The following is a 17,310-nucleotide window of genomic DNA, read 5'->3' as shown; positions in this document are numbered from 1 at the left end:
CTACTTATAGTGTTGATTTTTCACACAAAATTGGGAAATCAACACGTGTAATGAAAATTATAAACTATGATTACCGCTTAGTATGATCACATTTTTCCTAGACCTGAAAATGTTGTTTGTCATCCCTTGTGAAAGGAACATGATTTCCAACTCAGATAAGAGCCTGCGCCACAGTTGCATGATTAATAGGAAAAGGCCTTGAATTCCTAAACTTCACAGGATAAGTTGCACCTTTGGGGAGCGAGTCAGCCTCAGAAATGTTCAGTTTTACTAGCTGGTTAGGAGTGAAATTGCTGAATAACAGAGTGGCCCTGCTTGTGCTTGTATTTTGCATTCCATTCAGGAGTTAGAAATTTATTTTTGTTGAGGGGTACAGTGAATGGTATTGAATATTTTTCACATGGTAGCCGACATTTGATTAGGAATATAATCATGTGAAGTTGACGTGCGTGTGCATATTTGTCGAGATAGCAAAGTTATGTATACGGGAAAAAAGCGTGAAATTTCGTACTAATGAAAATTTAATTAAAATCTTTCAGAAAGTAGACTGGCATCCACATCTTTAAGCATGCATAGGTGGTGTGAATGTTGAAACTCGCACTTTCGTGTTTCGACTTGATCACTCAAGTTTTTCAAAGTTTTGTCAGATTCAAAATGGCAGCCAAAGACATTCTCTAGCCGTGGCACATGGTCGAGTGTCCCTCCAATTCATTGTCTAAGAGTGTGACCAGAAAACAATGTTTAACCCCTCAGCGCCGACCTCTATACGTGGTATAGACCCTCTTTTCTTCCGTAGCCGCCGACCTCTATACATGGTATAGACCCATACATGGTTTCGCATTTACAGCTATAGCGCGAAGAGTTTTGGAGTTATGGATATGCAAGTTATTTTGTTTTCAAGAAGACATTTTCGGGTTTATCAGTGTTGTAAATAAGAATTGAAAATCATTAAAATGTAGTTGTTTTTGCACGGATAATTATTTGTCAAGTAAGTCTGAGCACTAATCTCTGCTTTTTTTAAAAGTCTGTTTGCTTCATTCTTTCCCACAGAATAAAATAAAGAAATGATGATCTGAGAAGTTTGTCTTTCCAGGCGATGTTCTTTGCTCTAATTTTACATTAAGAGAGCGGTTTATTTATTATATTTTGTCTTTATTTCTCGGCTTGTAATATTTTCGTAACTCTCCGCGAGCGCTTCGTGTAGGCATCAGTTAGTGCTGCTTTCTGTCATACGAGACGAGAACCAGTTGTTCATGGTATATATCTCGTTTGAAAGACGATGTCTCGACCTTTTATCTGAAATATGTATCGAATTGGTTTATTATTCCCCTCATTCAGTTTCGTCCTGCTACTTTCGGTCTCGCTGCAGCTTCGTCAGTCCGTGTGACACGCCGCGCTCAATGGCTAGCTCCAGCTGTGGTTTGACTGATAGTAACGTGCTTGAAATATTGTATAATTCAGATGAAGGTTTAGTCGGAAGTAGTAGTGACGGTATTAGCAGCAGTGATAATGAAATAGATGATGTGGCTGTGACGGATGCAGTGGTAAATGATGAGAGTGACGATGATGAAGAACCAGTACTTGGAAATTTCGTGTAGGAGACTATAGATAATTATACAGGTCAAAGGGAAGTTTTCAAGAGTGAATTCTGATTCCTAAATTCTCTAATAATATTCAGACAAGTCACAGGGACGAACATTGAGCAGTTATCTTATCGGGTTCAGCTGATGGAAGGTTTGTTTACAAAATACGCTCGCTCGGGCGGGGAATGAAATATTCAAGGCCGGCGCGCATCAGATAATACAGTTCCAAGGTTGCAGGAAAGGCATTTTATCAGGAAATTAGCACCCACGGGTGAAAAGACGTGTTGTGTGTTCAAAACACGGCAAAAAGAAGGCGTCGGTGTACTGCTGCCAGGAGTGTGACTTGGGTCTCTATCTCGAAGAGTGCTTCGAACTCTTATCACACGAAACTAAATTACTAAGGAAATGTGAAACAATTATGTAATTATCTGCACGCACATAGTTCTATCATAAGGGATTCCAAATTTCGTGAATATCGGGCTACTCTTATACATGTAGTAACGCTTTAAGTGAATCAATGTATTTCAGTCGCGCGTAGTTGAAATCTCATCCGGCCGTGGGATAGGAAGCTCTTTAAATGGCTGTGACGCTGAGGGGTTAATAACCCACTAGTCCAAAATAGAAGGCTTCTACTAACATTTGTTTTAGAAAGAGTGTGATCTGCAATAATACGTCTATATTTTTATCAGCCTCCGTATTTCTTGTCTGGTGTTTTTCCACACTTTTCATTTTTAGTGTACTATTCAAGGGCGTAACATTAGGGCCTGCAATGCAGGTGGGCCCAGGCATTGAAGGGGCCTGCAGACTCCTTGCAAAGAAAATATACAGTCGATATAAATACAGGGTGTATCATAACTATACCAACAAAAAAATCAGGGATGCTCTTTTAAGAACGGTGGTGCAATCGGATTGGCAGAGAAAATATTTCTTTTTGAGAAAATGAAGTTACTTCGTTACTTCCAGGTGCGCGATTCAAATTGACTAACTTGCCGTATTTGCTTTGCCAGAGAGCTAGCCCCTGGCTGTTGCTGTGCATCAGAGGAGGGAAAGGTGGAAAGTGGGAGACAGAGGTAATACCCTGAAGATGACCCTGACTAAAGGTCAAAACTGGTCCCAATTGTGATTAACTTATAATGTAACCTTGCATTAATAAGTTTTCTTGTATTGAATACTGTAGGTGGAACCACAATATATTATTAATTTAATTGTAATCTCATTTCAATACGGACCAAAGGAAATTCTTATAATTCTGTGTCATTGTTGTTGATTACAGTGTGTTCTAAAAAGTCTAGATAGATTTCCACGAAAATCCCAGAGGCCGGTGACCCCATTGCCAAGCCATCCTGTTGATATATGGCATTGTCAAAGACAAAAAAATTTATTGACTACTAATTTTAGGACAGTCATAAAATCCTGGATCTCATGTTTGCTTGAACAACTGTATGTGCTTAAGTTTCTTTCTATAATGGGAAATAGTTTTTTTTGGTATTAATACTGGGATACATGTTGGCACTATCAAACGAGTGGATGGAATGGTGGCGTTGAATTTCAAAGTTGTGTATTTTCTTAATCAACTCTTATGGTGTCAACGAGTCAACCATCAAGATTTTAATATGTTTATCAAGTTTTTAACTCACATTGAATAATAAACTTAGCATTAGAATGAGTGATTTCAACACCTACATCAAGATTATATAAGACTATCATGCCGCTAATGCGTTGTAAACGCACCTACCTATTTTAGATATAATTTTTACTTTTAAGTGTGAACTTTCATTACATGAATGTTATTTGTTTTACGTCCTACTAACTACTTTTTAAGATCTTCGGAGACGCCGAGGTGCCGGAATTTAGTCCCGCAGGAGTTCTTTTACATGCCAGTAAATCTACTGACACGGGGCTGTCGTATTTGAGCACCTTCAAATACCACCAGACTGAGCCAGGATCTTTCATTACATGAATTGTATCAATATGTGTATATGTTGTAAATAAATAAATAATAATAATAATAATAATAATAATAATAATAATAATAATCGTATGGCCTCAGCTACCGTGTGCAGATATTTCAATGTGATGCCATCTGGCTGTCTGCTCGTCAATTTCAACCTTCCGTTTTACTCTAGGCCCACTAGATGGCAGACCGAGTAAACCGAAACTCTCTTGGATGTCTATGGCTGAGATTTTAATGAATTTTGTCGGGTAAACACCAAATGTGTCACCAGAGATCTTTTACATGCCGACATTGTATGACATGGAGTGTCGAATGGACTTTTTTCCGCCCTTCAAAGATCCGACTACCTCTGCCGGGTTTGAACCCGCTATCTTGGGATCCGGAGGCCGACACACTACCACTGATCCACAGAGGCAGCTATATTGTTGTAGATATATATTTTTGTCCTCTTGCTCGGTTTATGTGATAGGCTGATGATGACACTAAAAAATGTATCAAAACCGGTACCACAATAAACATGTTGTAACACAATCCTGTGCAACAGAATTGTATTGTATTGAAAATGTGGAGCCCTTAAATTCAATTTACCTTTGTGAATCTCAGTTTAATATGGAACAACTATGAAGTTATTAATTTTGAATATAGGGGCTGTTTGGCTGATATAGTAAAGGCATGCTCAGTTCATCTGGAAGGACATGAGTTTGGTTCCTCTTCAGGAATTTGAAATATTGTATTTAAAAAGCAAGATTTCCACTTCCAAAGATGTATATGGCCCTTAGGTTCACTCCATCTACACCAAAAATGAGTACCATGTCAATTCATGGGCAAAGGCAGCCGGGCATTGAGCTAACCACTCTACTTCACCAACTGCCAGGGTTACCTATAGTGGAAGCCTTTATCTTCCACCCCTTCATGGGTTTTTATGGCCTGTAATGAGATGACTTTGCTTTTAATTTGAGAATATGGTTGGTTACCCTTGAATGCAATCGAGAGATTGCTCTTGTGATTCCAATGCAGTTACAGAATAGGATATTGGGCATAATTTGAAATAAGTCCCTGTGAGATTCTGATCACCTTAAAATTGAACTAAGTTGCACGATTATTATTATTATTATTATTATTATTATTATTATTATTATTATTATTATTATTATTATTATTATTATTATTATTATCGTATGACATTTACAAGCATGTGTAAAAATATACAATTAACATACAAATTAAAATATAGATGTAATTAAACTAGAATGTCCAGCTTCGACAACCAGTCCACTGCACTTGGTGACAATTCATGCAGAGTCCGTAAACCGTCCTTAAATGCTGACAGTGGACAGCTCTCAACAACACGAAGCAATGTCTGCTTCTCAGCACCACACTCACACGCAGCACTTTCACAATATCCCCACTTTTTCATCATATATCGGCACCTGCCGTGGCCTGTTCTGAAACGGTTGAGGTTTGACCACTCATGTCGAGGAAGATCGAAACCTGGCACTTTCTTCGTTGGGTCTTTAATCAGAAAGGCGTTGGTGGGTGGACATTGTTCCCATCGCCGTCTCCATTCTGCTGTTACACTGAATTTTTCATAGGAGTGTAGATCAGTCCAGAGTGGATTCCTGGATTTTAACCTCATCACAGGTGGATCTCGTAAGGCATTGAACAAAAGCAAGTTCCTGTGTGCAAAGGTCTTCTTGAGCATATAATGGCAGACATTTATTTCATTAATCTGGTGGTGGTGGTGGTGGTGGTGGTGGTGGTGGTGGTGGTGGTGGTGGTGGTGGTGGTGGTGGTGGTGGTGGTGGTGGTGGTGGTGATTGTTTTGCTGCTTTTCTCCTGAGATCTGGAGGAGCAATGTTTGCCAAAACAGGCAGCCACTGAGTAGGAGTGGACCTCACTGTACCAGTAACAACTCTCATGGTTACATTGAGCTGTACGTCAATCTTGCTCGAATGTACGCTATTTTCCCACGACTAGGTTGAAAGAATGGAAACGGATATTGTAATTGTCATAGTTATAGTCATATAATGGCAGACATTTATTTCATTAATCTGGTGGTGGTGGTGGTGGTGGTGGTGGTGGTGGTGGTGGTGGTGGTGGTGGTGGTGGTGGTGGTGATTGTTTTAAGAGAGGAAAAAGGGAAGGGATCTGGCACTTCAAAAAATTGTGTCGGCCAAAGAAAGACAAGGGCTGTGAAGGGCATTAAATGAAAGACTCCCTGGCCTTCCATATGTAATACCATCAGGCCCAGAAAAGGACAAGAGTTGACCAAGGGAAGTCGGATAGGATGGATGAAAGTGAGGAGTCTGACACAAGTAAGTGGAACGAATGCCAGGACTCAGCTAAGGGCCCCATGGCTGCCAGCCCACGCTCCCAGGTTAAGAGCCCTTGACGCCCCTTTTAGTCGCCTTTTATGACAGGCAGGGAATACTGTTGGTGTTATTCTACTGCCCCCACCCACAGGGGGTTTTCATAAATCTTCTGGCATTCCAATAAATCTTGGTAGGTTGTTCTCTTTGTTGGTACAGTACAGTTTTGAGCATACAAGGTGACAATGTTGATACATTGCCGTGCTCTGGTGCTATATACTGTACAGTAGTTTCAAAAATTTAATGATTGTTGTTTAAATGAACCTAACATCTAGGTCATCAACCCTAATAGTATTAATTGAAGATTTTTATACGGTGGATGTATACAGCATGTCGGTTATGACCAGTATTGAGTAAAAATTTGTTTCTGTTTGTTCTGTTGGTCCATGTTTCACCACTGTTTGTGATTGTGTTAAATTATGGCATCTAGAAAGAATTTCTCTTGTACTTTGTGTTTTAAGTAGCCTCGGTGGCTCAGGTGGCAGTGCGCCGGCCTCTCACCACTGGATACAATGGTTCAAATCCCGGTCACTCAATGTGAGATTTGTGCTTTACAAAGCAGAGGCAAGGCAAGTTTTTCTCCAGGTACTCCAGTTTTCCCTGTCATCTTTCATTCCAGCGACACTCTCCATTAACATTTCATTTCATCTGTCATTGACTCAGAGGAGTGCAACAGGCTTCAGCAGCCGTGAGATGGGGCTTCATTCATTCCATTCCTGACCTGGTTGAATGACTGGAAACAGGCTCTGGATTTTCACTTTGTGTTTTAAAATTCTCTTGACTATCTCAAACAGATGATGTATGAAGTGTAGTTTCTTTCTTTGATTGTAAATTAACTGTTTCATTTCCTTTTATTCTTAAATGTGAAGGAACTTTCTGGACAGTTGTCTTATTTTGTTTACTGTACAGGTACATACAGTAGCACATTATATTTTTTCAGTGGCCTAGTTATACTGAAAGGAAGTGAAAAATCACAAAACCCCACAGTGTTCATGTTTAGTAATACTTTTGTATGATATATCTCAAAATATGGTACTGGACACAGCATTTTATTACAGTCTTTGCACTTATAAATGGTCCTCCTGATTTTTTAAATTTTTTTTAAATGATTTTGTTTAGTCTGTCACTTTGAGGTTGAAAATTTTTATTGTAATGAAGGAACTGTAGAATTGCTTTATAGCGATTACAGGATATGGCCCAAAAAATATCTGTGGGTGTGGATGATCATCCTGTTGTCCGCGATGCAGGTCCATCGGTTCGTTGGTGGTAAGTTCCTGGCTGTGTTCTTCCACCAGCTCATGAATGTCCACGTCATTCACCTCCAGCCCCATGGTTTTCCCTCAGGACACATTTTCATTGACAATCGGCGTCACATTGTCACCAACAGTCCCCTCGAAGTCACGTCCAAGAACACAGTCAGGCCACAGCTTTCCCCAAGCTGAAGTGAGAGTTCTCTTGGTGACCCCATCCCAAGCTTTAATGATGATCTTCAGGCAGTTCATAATGTGGAAATGATTTCTCCAAAACTCTCGGAGGGTAAGGTTTGTTCCTTCGGTCACTTTGAAGCATCGCTGAAATAGTGCTTTGGTGTATAGCTTCTTGAAGTTCGAAATTACTTGCTGATCCATAGGCTGGAGTAGTGTTGGGAAGAAGGAACTTAACGTTAATGAACTTGAATTCCTCCAGTAGGTCATCCTCAAGGCCTGGAGGACAAACAGGAGCATTGTCCATAACCAGCAAGACTCTGAGTGGAGATTATTTTCTGAAAGGTATTGCTTCACTACAGTACCAAAGACCTTGTTCATTCATTCAACAAAGAAAATACGATTGACCCAAGCCTTAGTGTTGGACCTCCACATAACATTTAACTGGTTCTTCTGCACCTTGCATTTCCTGAAGGCTTGTAGATTCTTGGAATGATACACAAGCAGGGGCTTTACTTTTAAATCCCCGCTTGCATTAGCACACAGTAACAGGTTAAACAGTCTTTCATGGGCTTATGACCGGGCACTGAATTCTCTTCTACTGTAATGAAGGTCATCTTTGGCATCTTTTTCCAAAAACATTCTGTTTCATTGCTGTTAAAATCTTGCTGTAGCAGGTAACACTCGATAACAATGAGCTTCTGGAACTCGGCAGTGAATGCCTCAGCTACCTTAGCATCCGAACTGGAAGCATCTAGTGCCTCACAACGCTATGGATGCCACTTCTCCTCTTAAAGTTATCAAACCATCCCCTGCTGGCCTTGAAGCTTTCTTCGATTTCTGTTGACGTACGTGTACTACATGGTCATTTACTTACGAGGTCGGCGTACAACGTCTTTGCCTTCTTGTAGATTAAATTCTCAGTCACATTATTGCCTGCTTGTTGCAGTTATCCAAACGAGAAGCAACTTCTCTACATCTTCTAAAACATGTGGCAATTGCTTTGATACTCTTGTGACTTCTTTTACTGCATCTACCCCTTTTATTTCTTCTTTCTTTAATATTGTGCAAATCGTTGACGTTGACTTGTCATAAAATCTCGCAATATCAGCCCACACATAGCTTGTTCGTGCTTTTTGATCATTTCCTTCTTAACATGCATCCTAATCATCTCCTTCTTCTGACCAAATTCCTTTTCAGCTTTCTTTTCGTTCACTGGGCCCATCATTGCAGTACAGTTATAACACTAATGAAAGTAACAAAACGGGTACACTCGTATGGTGTTGACTATGCGAGCGAGGCACACCAACTGAAGTCCAGCACGAGAGATGATTACACACACACACTCCCAGGAAAGAGAAAGACAGAAGGGAGGGGAAAACGTAGTTACACGTGACGTTCCTATTGCGGAACCTCACTCGCTTATCAAGTTACAATTTATTTAAAATGTTTGCTCGTCTTGCAAACACTCGTAGGCCAAGCTACTCGCATTCCAGGGTTTTACTGTATTATTATTCTTCAATGGTAGGTTTGTTTCCATGACCCATTAGCATGTATTGATTCCCAAAACTGAGTGCGTTTCATTTACAGATGGGGAGGAGCCCATGACAGAGTAGCGTGCTGTGGACCGTGAAGCACTTGTCATCAGTTGAGAAAATGTGCAATGCGGAAGTGCCTATTTTTGTATTCAGACTGAGAAAGGAATTGCTAGACAATTATTTTCCACAAACTACACAATACAAGTTTTTCACCTCTGTGCAGGTGATGGATGCAATTCTTCTGTTACTATCACTTATTCCTTCACCCTCAATTATGATATTTTCAGGAATGAAGTCGTCATCAACTTCTTCATCCATATAGGCAAAATCAGAACCCTCAATTCCATTGTTCATCAAAATTTTGTGCACTTTCTCACTATCTAGTACTACTTCAGCTCAACTGTAAGCGGCCATGTTCATCAGGTAGTAGTTGATTCCCGAAAACGGTGAACATTCATATACATAAGTTTAATTACAAATAAGTTTACAGCACTCCCCATGAGGATACACAAAAGCGCAAGCATCAGTAACATAGTCAATAGACAGCAGATACCATATTATTTTTAAATCATTGCTCAAAGACAGAGAGAAGCGAAAATAGGACACTCCCATGGACATGCAATATATAGTCACATATGCGAGACTCTAAATATTGCGCTGGTAACCTTTACATTGTAAAGAGAGTGATTTACATTGATTCATATATATAATAATTCTCTCTAGTTTTTTTAAAACTTATGAACCTAAAATGTATCATATGTTTAACAAATTGGTTTCAAAAGGTGTCCATTTCGTACTGTATTACTGTATTACTTAGTAATAGTATCTCCATTTTATTACACTTCAGAATTTTGTTTTACAATATTTCTTAAATTCATTTTAAAATTGGTTATTTCAGGTGTTGGTACCAAGATTGAACCTACTTTATGTCGAGCTGATCGCTTAGTGGGACAAGTGTTGGGTGCAGTGGGCGCTTTGCCCAATATTTTCATTGAACTTGAAATTTCCTATTATTTGCTCAAACGACTATTGGGTGTACGCACAGAAGGTGACAAAAAAGGTGCCAAGGTTTGTATCCTACTAGCCTGATATATTGCATCAATGTAATAGTGTTGTCATAATTAGACTACATGTTTTTGAGAATTACTTATTGAGAAATTTTCTTTCAAATTGCTTTCTAAAGATAAAATGTACAAAATGAGGGAATCAATTTCTCAATTTTGCAGTCTTATTTTATATTATTATTGGTATGATGTTATCTCCAGGTCCAAAAATTATCAAAGAATGAGGTGCTGTTAGTCAACATTGGCTCCTTATCCACCGGAGGCAGAGTCCTGGCAACTAGGGCTGATTTGGCTAAGATTAGTCTAACTAATCCTGTGTGTACAGAGATTGGGGAAAAAATTGCCCTCAGTCGACGAGTGGAAAAGCATTGGCGGTAAGTCTTCAAATCTTATGCACAGGCTTGACTCTGACTGTCGATACACTACGTTGAGTTTTTGTAATCTTGGCTAAGGTAATGATGTTAAAAAGTCAAAAGTATTGTTTCCCAGCTCTACTAATCCTTAATTCTTTGTTCTCCAACTGTAATTCTTAACTCTGTTATGATATGTAAACTTTTAAAAAATAATATTAAAATTAATATCCTCATGTATTGCTGTTGACTCATGTGATCATCATACACTTTCAAACAAAAAATGGTAGCAGTGGAGGTGAAAACTTAAGTCCTTTGTAGTGGTGATGTTAATTTATCACTACAGTACTTTCATTTTTCAACCTTGCCTAAACTGGAAGGGTTAATATCGTACTATGTTCTACATTTTTTTTTTCTTTAGGACATCACCACATTTTCTGTTTGTGACCACATGGTTCCTGAATTTTACAGAAATGCCTGTAGACATAATGTTACAATTTGAAAAATAAATAAAAATATTTGTTTTGTATAAAGACCTGCTTGGACCTGATGAAAACTCACATTTCATACAAGGAAAATGTAACACTTTCATAGGATAATTGTTATACAAAATAGCATTATACCAGGTGTAACTAATGTTTGATAATGTCTATTATGATATTGTTGAGCGTATTTCTGGGGATACCTAACCCTTCAAAACTATTCTAGGTGTATTTTGTAATACCTCCTCTGCTACCAAATAACACAATGTCGCTTCCAGGCAACTAGGGCTGATTTGGCTAAGATTAGTCTAACTAATCCTGTGTGTACAGAGATTGGGGAGAAAATTGCACAGATAGTTGGATCTAGTGCGATTTTTTAAAAATTCCAATTGTGTCAGCTCTTCAATTAGACCCCATAGAAACACATGCTGAACTTATTCATAAACTTCCCATGAATGCCCAAATTATTTGTTAAAAAAATTGAGTTTTTCATTAATAAATCATACTATGGATAGTTACGTATTTACGCGAATAATCCCCGCACCCTAACTTTAGGAAGGCTGATTTTGAAAAGAAAAAAAAAAAAAATGCCAACATTGACTCAAATAAAACCTGCACCCCAATTTCGTGCCTCAATGTTTTTTTAAAAAAATATGCGGGTATTATTCCTGTAAATATGGTATTAAGTTACTCAAACCCTATTTTTCAAATGTGGCATCTTTAAATTCTGGAAATGCAGAATATATGTAACACTAGGCACTTGTGTTGTCAGGATTCTTGCAGTTTATTCAGGATAGCAACTTATAAATACAATAACTGTGCCATTTTCATGTTTGATGCCATATACTTATATTGATAATATTACACTATGAAAAGCACTGAACAAGAATTTTGAATATGAATGCTTGAATTTGTACTTCATGTGGAATAGCAAAAAGCATGGTATGCACAATCTCACATCGCACTTACAACATACAGTGCTTCCACACAATTCACTGGCACACCGCCTCCATTTATTTCCTGGGACGTTGATGATTGCATCCGTCATATCATATCTTCAATTACGCCGCCTCTCCTACACTGGCGTACCATGCGTTTTGAAGACTCGCATTAAGAAGCCAAGAAAATATGGCCTCTTTCCTTTTGAACTCCAGTTGAGTTGACCTTAGTCATAGCATGGTAATGAGTTATTGTGCGTTTTGAAGACTCGTATCAAGAAACCAAAAAAATATGCCCTCTTCCCTATTCGTGGCATAGTACTGAGTTACCATGCGTTTTGGAGACTTGCATCAAGAAACCAAGAAAATATGCCCCACTACTACTTTTTGCTTCTAACTGACACATGATATTGGTGTTTTCATCTATAAGGTACGTTCTTCCCATGAATGTGTTACAGGTGCCAATCAGGAAAGGACATGGGACCATAATTACTTTCTTTTCTGCCCAAGAGAATTTTTTGACGTGGTCAAAGGAGAAAAAGGGATGAATTGTGAAGGCAACCGTTACTGTGCTGTTATCATGCCAGCGAGCAATAATCATGCCGTCATTACTTCACATATAATCAAAAGTACATGTGTCTTTTAGTTTCATATCTTCAGTGCAAGTAAGTTTACATTCTTTGGGAACTTGTTCTCTGTGATTGTTCCTTTACCCGAATAACCACACGGTTTTAAATAAGTAAGCAATTTCATTCCAATAAACAAATTATCGAAAATGATGTTGAAATGAAGTTTCTTCGTGTCATCAAATGATCGTCTAGCAGAAATACCAATTGAGAAGCTGATTCTCCAAATCTTACTTCAAATTGCCTCGAGTACCAGTACCAGTACTTGATTTATTATCTTGATACACATCAAAATTTATTAGTGCTCTTGTGCCTGCTTTGAAGAATTGGTCTCGATAACGTAACCTTCGTTTTTAATGATTTTTGGGCCATAGAAAACTAAAATTTACAAAATACTTACCGCTCCAAACACCTTGAGAGTGTAAATGGTAAGAGAATTAGCGTAAAAGGAAGGCCTAGCCAAACTTTGGGGAGGATCAATTACCAAGATTATTATAGGTTCCAATGCCTTTCTAGTTTGCTGCACTGTATTTTATGGAATTTCGGAGAGACTCGTCCATAACAGCATGCTTTATAACTGAATCTGATCAGCTTACCCCTGATGAATTGCTTAAACAGGTGTTTGTCCATAACGTGCAATCATGGGTACATCAAAGTTTATTTGGCAAACAGGAACATAATGCTCCATAAAGTTGCTTTTGATCATTGTGATAAGGGGCTTAGTTTTCATAGTTTGTCATGTATGTCCTCATTATTAGCAAGATGTTGTAATCATATTATTTGAAGTAACCTGTTGTGCTTCATTGCATTGTAGATCATATGATTCTTCATATCATTAGAGGAGTCCCAAAAGTACCCCATGCCTGGAAGCTCATTATAGATTATTTATTTATTTATTTATTTATTTATTTATTTATTTATTTATTTATTTATTTATTTATTTGTTTGTTTGTTTGTTTGTTTGTTTGTTTGTTAGGGTCCATCATGGCCCTCTCTTAAGGCTGGTCTCCACTGATTAACATTTAACAGCAGCATGTTAAATAACTGTTAAAGTATGACATGACTTATGTCAATTTTCGAAGGTAGACATACGTCTATACACGTCACCAGAGATCCCATTTACCGGGCGAGTTGGCCGTGCGTGTAGAGGCGCGCGGCTGTGAGCTTGCATCCGGGAGATAGTAGGTTCGAATCCCACTATCGGCAGCCCTGAAAATGGTTTTCCGTGGTTTCCCATTTTCACACCAGGCAAATGCTGGGGCTGTGCCTTAATTAAGGCCACGGCCGCTTCCTTCCAACTCCTAGGCCTTTCCTATCCCATCGTCGCCATAAGACCTATCTGTGTCGGTGCGACGTAAAGCCCCTAGCAAAAAAAAAGAGATCCCATTTGAACTAAGAATCTCTCCTAGTACTCTGGGGCAAAGTATGGTGTCCTTATCGTCTTTTACAAGCTACAGTAAAATTAAAACTCGTAGAAGAAGGTTTCATCCAGGCCAACTTCTGCCAAACTTTTGTCAAACGTGAGTTTTCAATTACAGAAGACATTTTTCTTACCTTCAAAAATTGACAAGTTTCCTCACACTTTACGTAAAGTAGAACTTGGAATCTCTAAGTTCCTTTTAGGCTTAAAAGTGTTATGTTGTGTATTTAAGAAGGAACATAATATATATTTTTAAACTGGAATATACTCAGTATTTTGAAAATGAACTTTGAAATTGGACTTAAATTCCTTACAATTTTTATAACTTTTACTTGGTGAAATTTCTTTAGGATTACAGTATTTTCACTCATTATTATATTTGCCTTACTTATCTGAAAGCACCTATCCTTTCAATATGGCCATTTTGATCTGATATTTTGTTTTCGTATGTTTCGACTGTAAAAACCATGTGCTTGTTCTTAGAACATTGACACAATCTCTTTTTGTACATTGAACTTCGGCAACGCGAATGTGAACCCAGAGCATCAAGTTACTATAAGGACTAAGTGATTTAAAGAATGGTGTCATTTTTGTTAATTTAAAACTAGTGTTGTAAGCAGATCACACTTAATTATTTAAATCTTAACTCAATCATTCACAAGACTTTTATATTTTCATGTGTACTGTGTGTTGTTTTGTATGTTATTTTAAATATGCCAATGTCTTTTTTTTTTTTTTTTTTTTTTTTTTTTTTTTTTTTTTTTTTTTTTTTTTTTTTCTCCTGAAGGTTGCCGGTCCCAGTTAATAATTAAATGTTGTAATTAATATTATAGCATTGTTTTGTATTGAACAGGTGAACCCATTATTTTGTTCAAATTCATGGATAGCCTACAAGGAAGTTTCGGGACAGAGAATCTCTCGATATGATTATATTGTCGAAGTAATACAAGGACTAAGATCTGATTTCGTAAAGACAAGATCCCGGTTGATTCAACTCCCTACAGTACAGCCTGAGCCTCAGACTCAGGTCCAATGTGCCAGTCGCAAGCGACGACAATGTCGAGTGAACTCCAATTGTAAACAGAACAAAACCTCTGACATGTGTTCTTCGTGCAACAAAGTAGTTTTTGGAAAATGTTCATGTAAGGTAATCATTTGCATAAATTGCTTGTCAAGTGCCTGAATAGGCTTGTAAACAAATAGAGACTGTTATTTTTATTGAAGTTTTCACAAAGGCATTCAGTAGCAAGTCCCCCAAAATATTTCATTGTTACCTATTAGAAGTGAAAGAATATGAACAATTATTAATATTCAACAATGGATTGATCTGTACACAATGCACCCCAATGTTTAACTGTGTTGTTTTAAAATAAATTATTGAACATTCACATGTTTCCCAGATCCTGGATGTTAGATATATATCAGTAAGCAGCAGCGCTCAGAATGACCGCCTGCAGCCTTTATAGGTATGAGGAAAGTTTGGCCGTTCTAGTGTTAAAAAAATCAATTACTGTTTACATCATCACCATCATCATATGCAGTTTCCAAGCTGTTGGCCAGGTCTGCTTGGAACATAAGCCTCTCCATCTCCTCTTGCCTTGCCATTACTTCTCTCTCGTTACTCTTGCCCAGTCCTCTCCTCTTCTCTGTACACACTCTTCCACTCCTTTTATCCACCTATCTTTTGGTCTTCCTTTTGGTTGTTTTCCTGTTATCTCCATTTCATGCATCCTCCTCGGTATCCTTTCCTCTGTCATTCTCTTCATGTGTCCATACCATTTAAGTCTAGATGCCTCTATCCTGTTCTGTAGTGGCTCTTCTTTTAATATATCTCTAACCTTCTCGTTTCTTATCTTATCCATTCTTGTCACTCCTATCCTGCTAGTTACAGCTGTCTGCCTTGTTGCCCAAGTCTCTGCTGCATACGTCAGAATAGGTACAGGCCTTTATATCACTATTTTGCTTCTCTAAGGGACATCCTTGCTCCAAACCAGGCTTTTGACACTTTTCAGGAATGCTCCTGCTTGTCTTCCATGCTCAATTATTTCCTTATCATTTCTTCCACTTTACTCTATGATACTTCCCAGATACTTGAAACTCTACCTTCCTAAGTTGTTCCCCTCCAAGCATTATCCCTCTCGTAGGTCTCTTCTTCTATCTAGGTGTGATCACCATCTCGCTCTTTTTGGCAATAATTTTCATTCCATATTGTTTCACCTCCTCTTCCCATGCATCTAACTGTTCGTGGATATCCTCTTCCTTTTCTTCCCAGACCAACAAGTCATCTGCAAGCATCATCACTTTCATTTTCTTGCCACTTTTGCTATTAGCTCGTCCATTACTACAATGAAGAACAAAGGTGACAGAGCACTTCCTTGTCTTAATCCATTTGTTTATCAAACCAGTCACTTCTCTCTCCTCCTCCTTTCACACAACTGACACACCCATGGTACATCTCTCTCACTCTTTCTATTGTCTGCTTCTCTACACCTTTTAACTGTAAGGCCTCCCATACCTTGTTCCTGTGCACATGATCGTATGCTTTCTGAAAGTCGAACAAGACTCTCAATAGATTTTTATCCCACCCATAATGATGCTCTTGTAACTGTCTTTCTGTGAATATAAGGTCTGCTGTGGACCTCCCTGATGTGAAGCCATACTGCTCTTTAACTTCCCTTTCACCCTCTTTCTGTTTCTGTTCTCCAGAATCTTCTCAAACACCATTCCACAGTGTGACTCCCCTATAATTCTTACAATCTTTCCTATTCCCGTTATTGAAAATGGGTATGATTAGCCCCTTCTTGCAGTCTTCGGGATATCTTCCTCCCCTTCCATACTACTTTCAACACATGATAAAGCCACTGTTTCCGTACCTCTCCTGCTGCCTGCACCATCTCAATACTCACTCCATCAAAACCTGGGGCTTTCCCTCCTTTCATCTTGTCTAGTGCTACCTCCACTTCTCCCCATGTTAAGTCTGTTTCTTTTCGTGTGTTTGTGAGATTATCGAAAATCCGGATAATCCGGAAAAACTAAAAAACAAATACATGTTATATAATCTATTAACATAAGTTGTACAATAATAACCTTTTTGAATTGTACAAAAAAATATAAGAACACTTTTCTTACATTTACGACTCTGTTTTATGCACTAAAATAACGTATAAGCTTTTCCTGTTGTATGGCGTTTGCACGCAGCACCATCACGGAGACATTTTACTAACATCACTTCTGTTGGTGTGGTTTCAGTGTGGGATTCTAAATAGGCCATCATTTTGTCCAGCTGCATTGTTGCATCTCCATCAGTCATTGTTTCTTCTGATGGAGCCCCAGTTTCATTTTCAAATTCACCATCAGTGAATCAGTAGTGCGTTGCATTCAGAAGAGCGTGGGTTTGAATCCCATCTCAGCCATCCTGGGAATGGTTTTCTACAGTTTCCCATTCCCAATTTCATGTGAATGCCGGGACAGTACCTTTGATAGTCTGTGGCCGAATTAATTCCAATTCTGTCCTTAACTATCCTTGGCGGAAAAGACGGTCAAGAAGAGTCGACCCCGTAAA

At 38.5% G+C, this 17,310-nt stretch overlaps 1 protein-coding gene across 2 annotated transcripts in view; it reads left to right on the top strand.

Moving 5' to 3' along the window:
* eIF2gamma (eukaryotic translation initiation factor 2 subunit gamma) overlaps positions 1-17,310 on the top strand; it is a 426,482-nt gene that overhangs the window by 383,055 nt on the left and 26,117 nt on the right. The window contains exons 8-9 of one of the 2 annotated variants that reach the window (XM_067137496.2): positions 9,767-9,936; positions 10,134-10,306. In XM_067137496.2, the coding sequence (XP_066993597.1) occupies positions 9,767-9,936; positions 10,134-10,306 (343 nt within the window). Of the gene's footprint in view, positions 1-9,766; positions 9,937-10,133; positions 10,311-17,310 lie in introns of those variants that run through there. The other variant, XM_068225434.1, reaches the window with a different exon arrangement.

This window comes from Anabrus simplex, chromosome 1 (assembly GCF_040414725.1).
Source record: "Anabrus simplex isolate iqAnaSimp1 chromosome 1, ASM4041472v1, whole genome shotgun sequence".
In the NCBI taxonomy this organism is placed as follows: Eukaryota; Metazoa; Arthropoda; class Insecta; order Orthoptera; family Tettigoniidae; genus Anabrus; species Anabrus simplex.
This window is presented reverse-complemented; position numbering and strand designations above follow the sequence as displayed.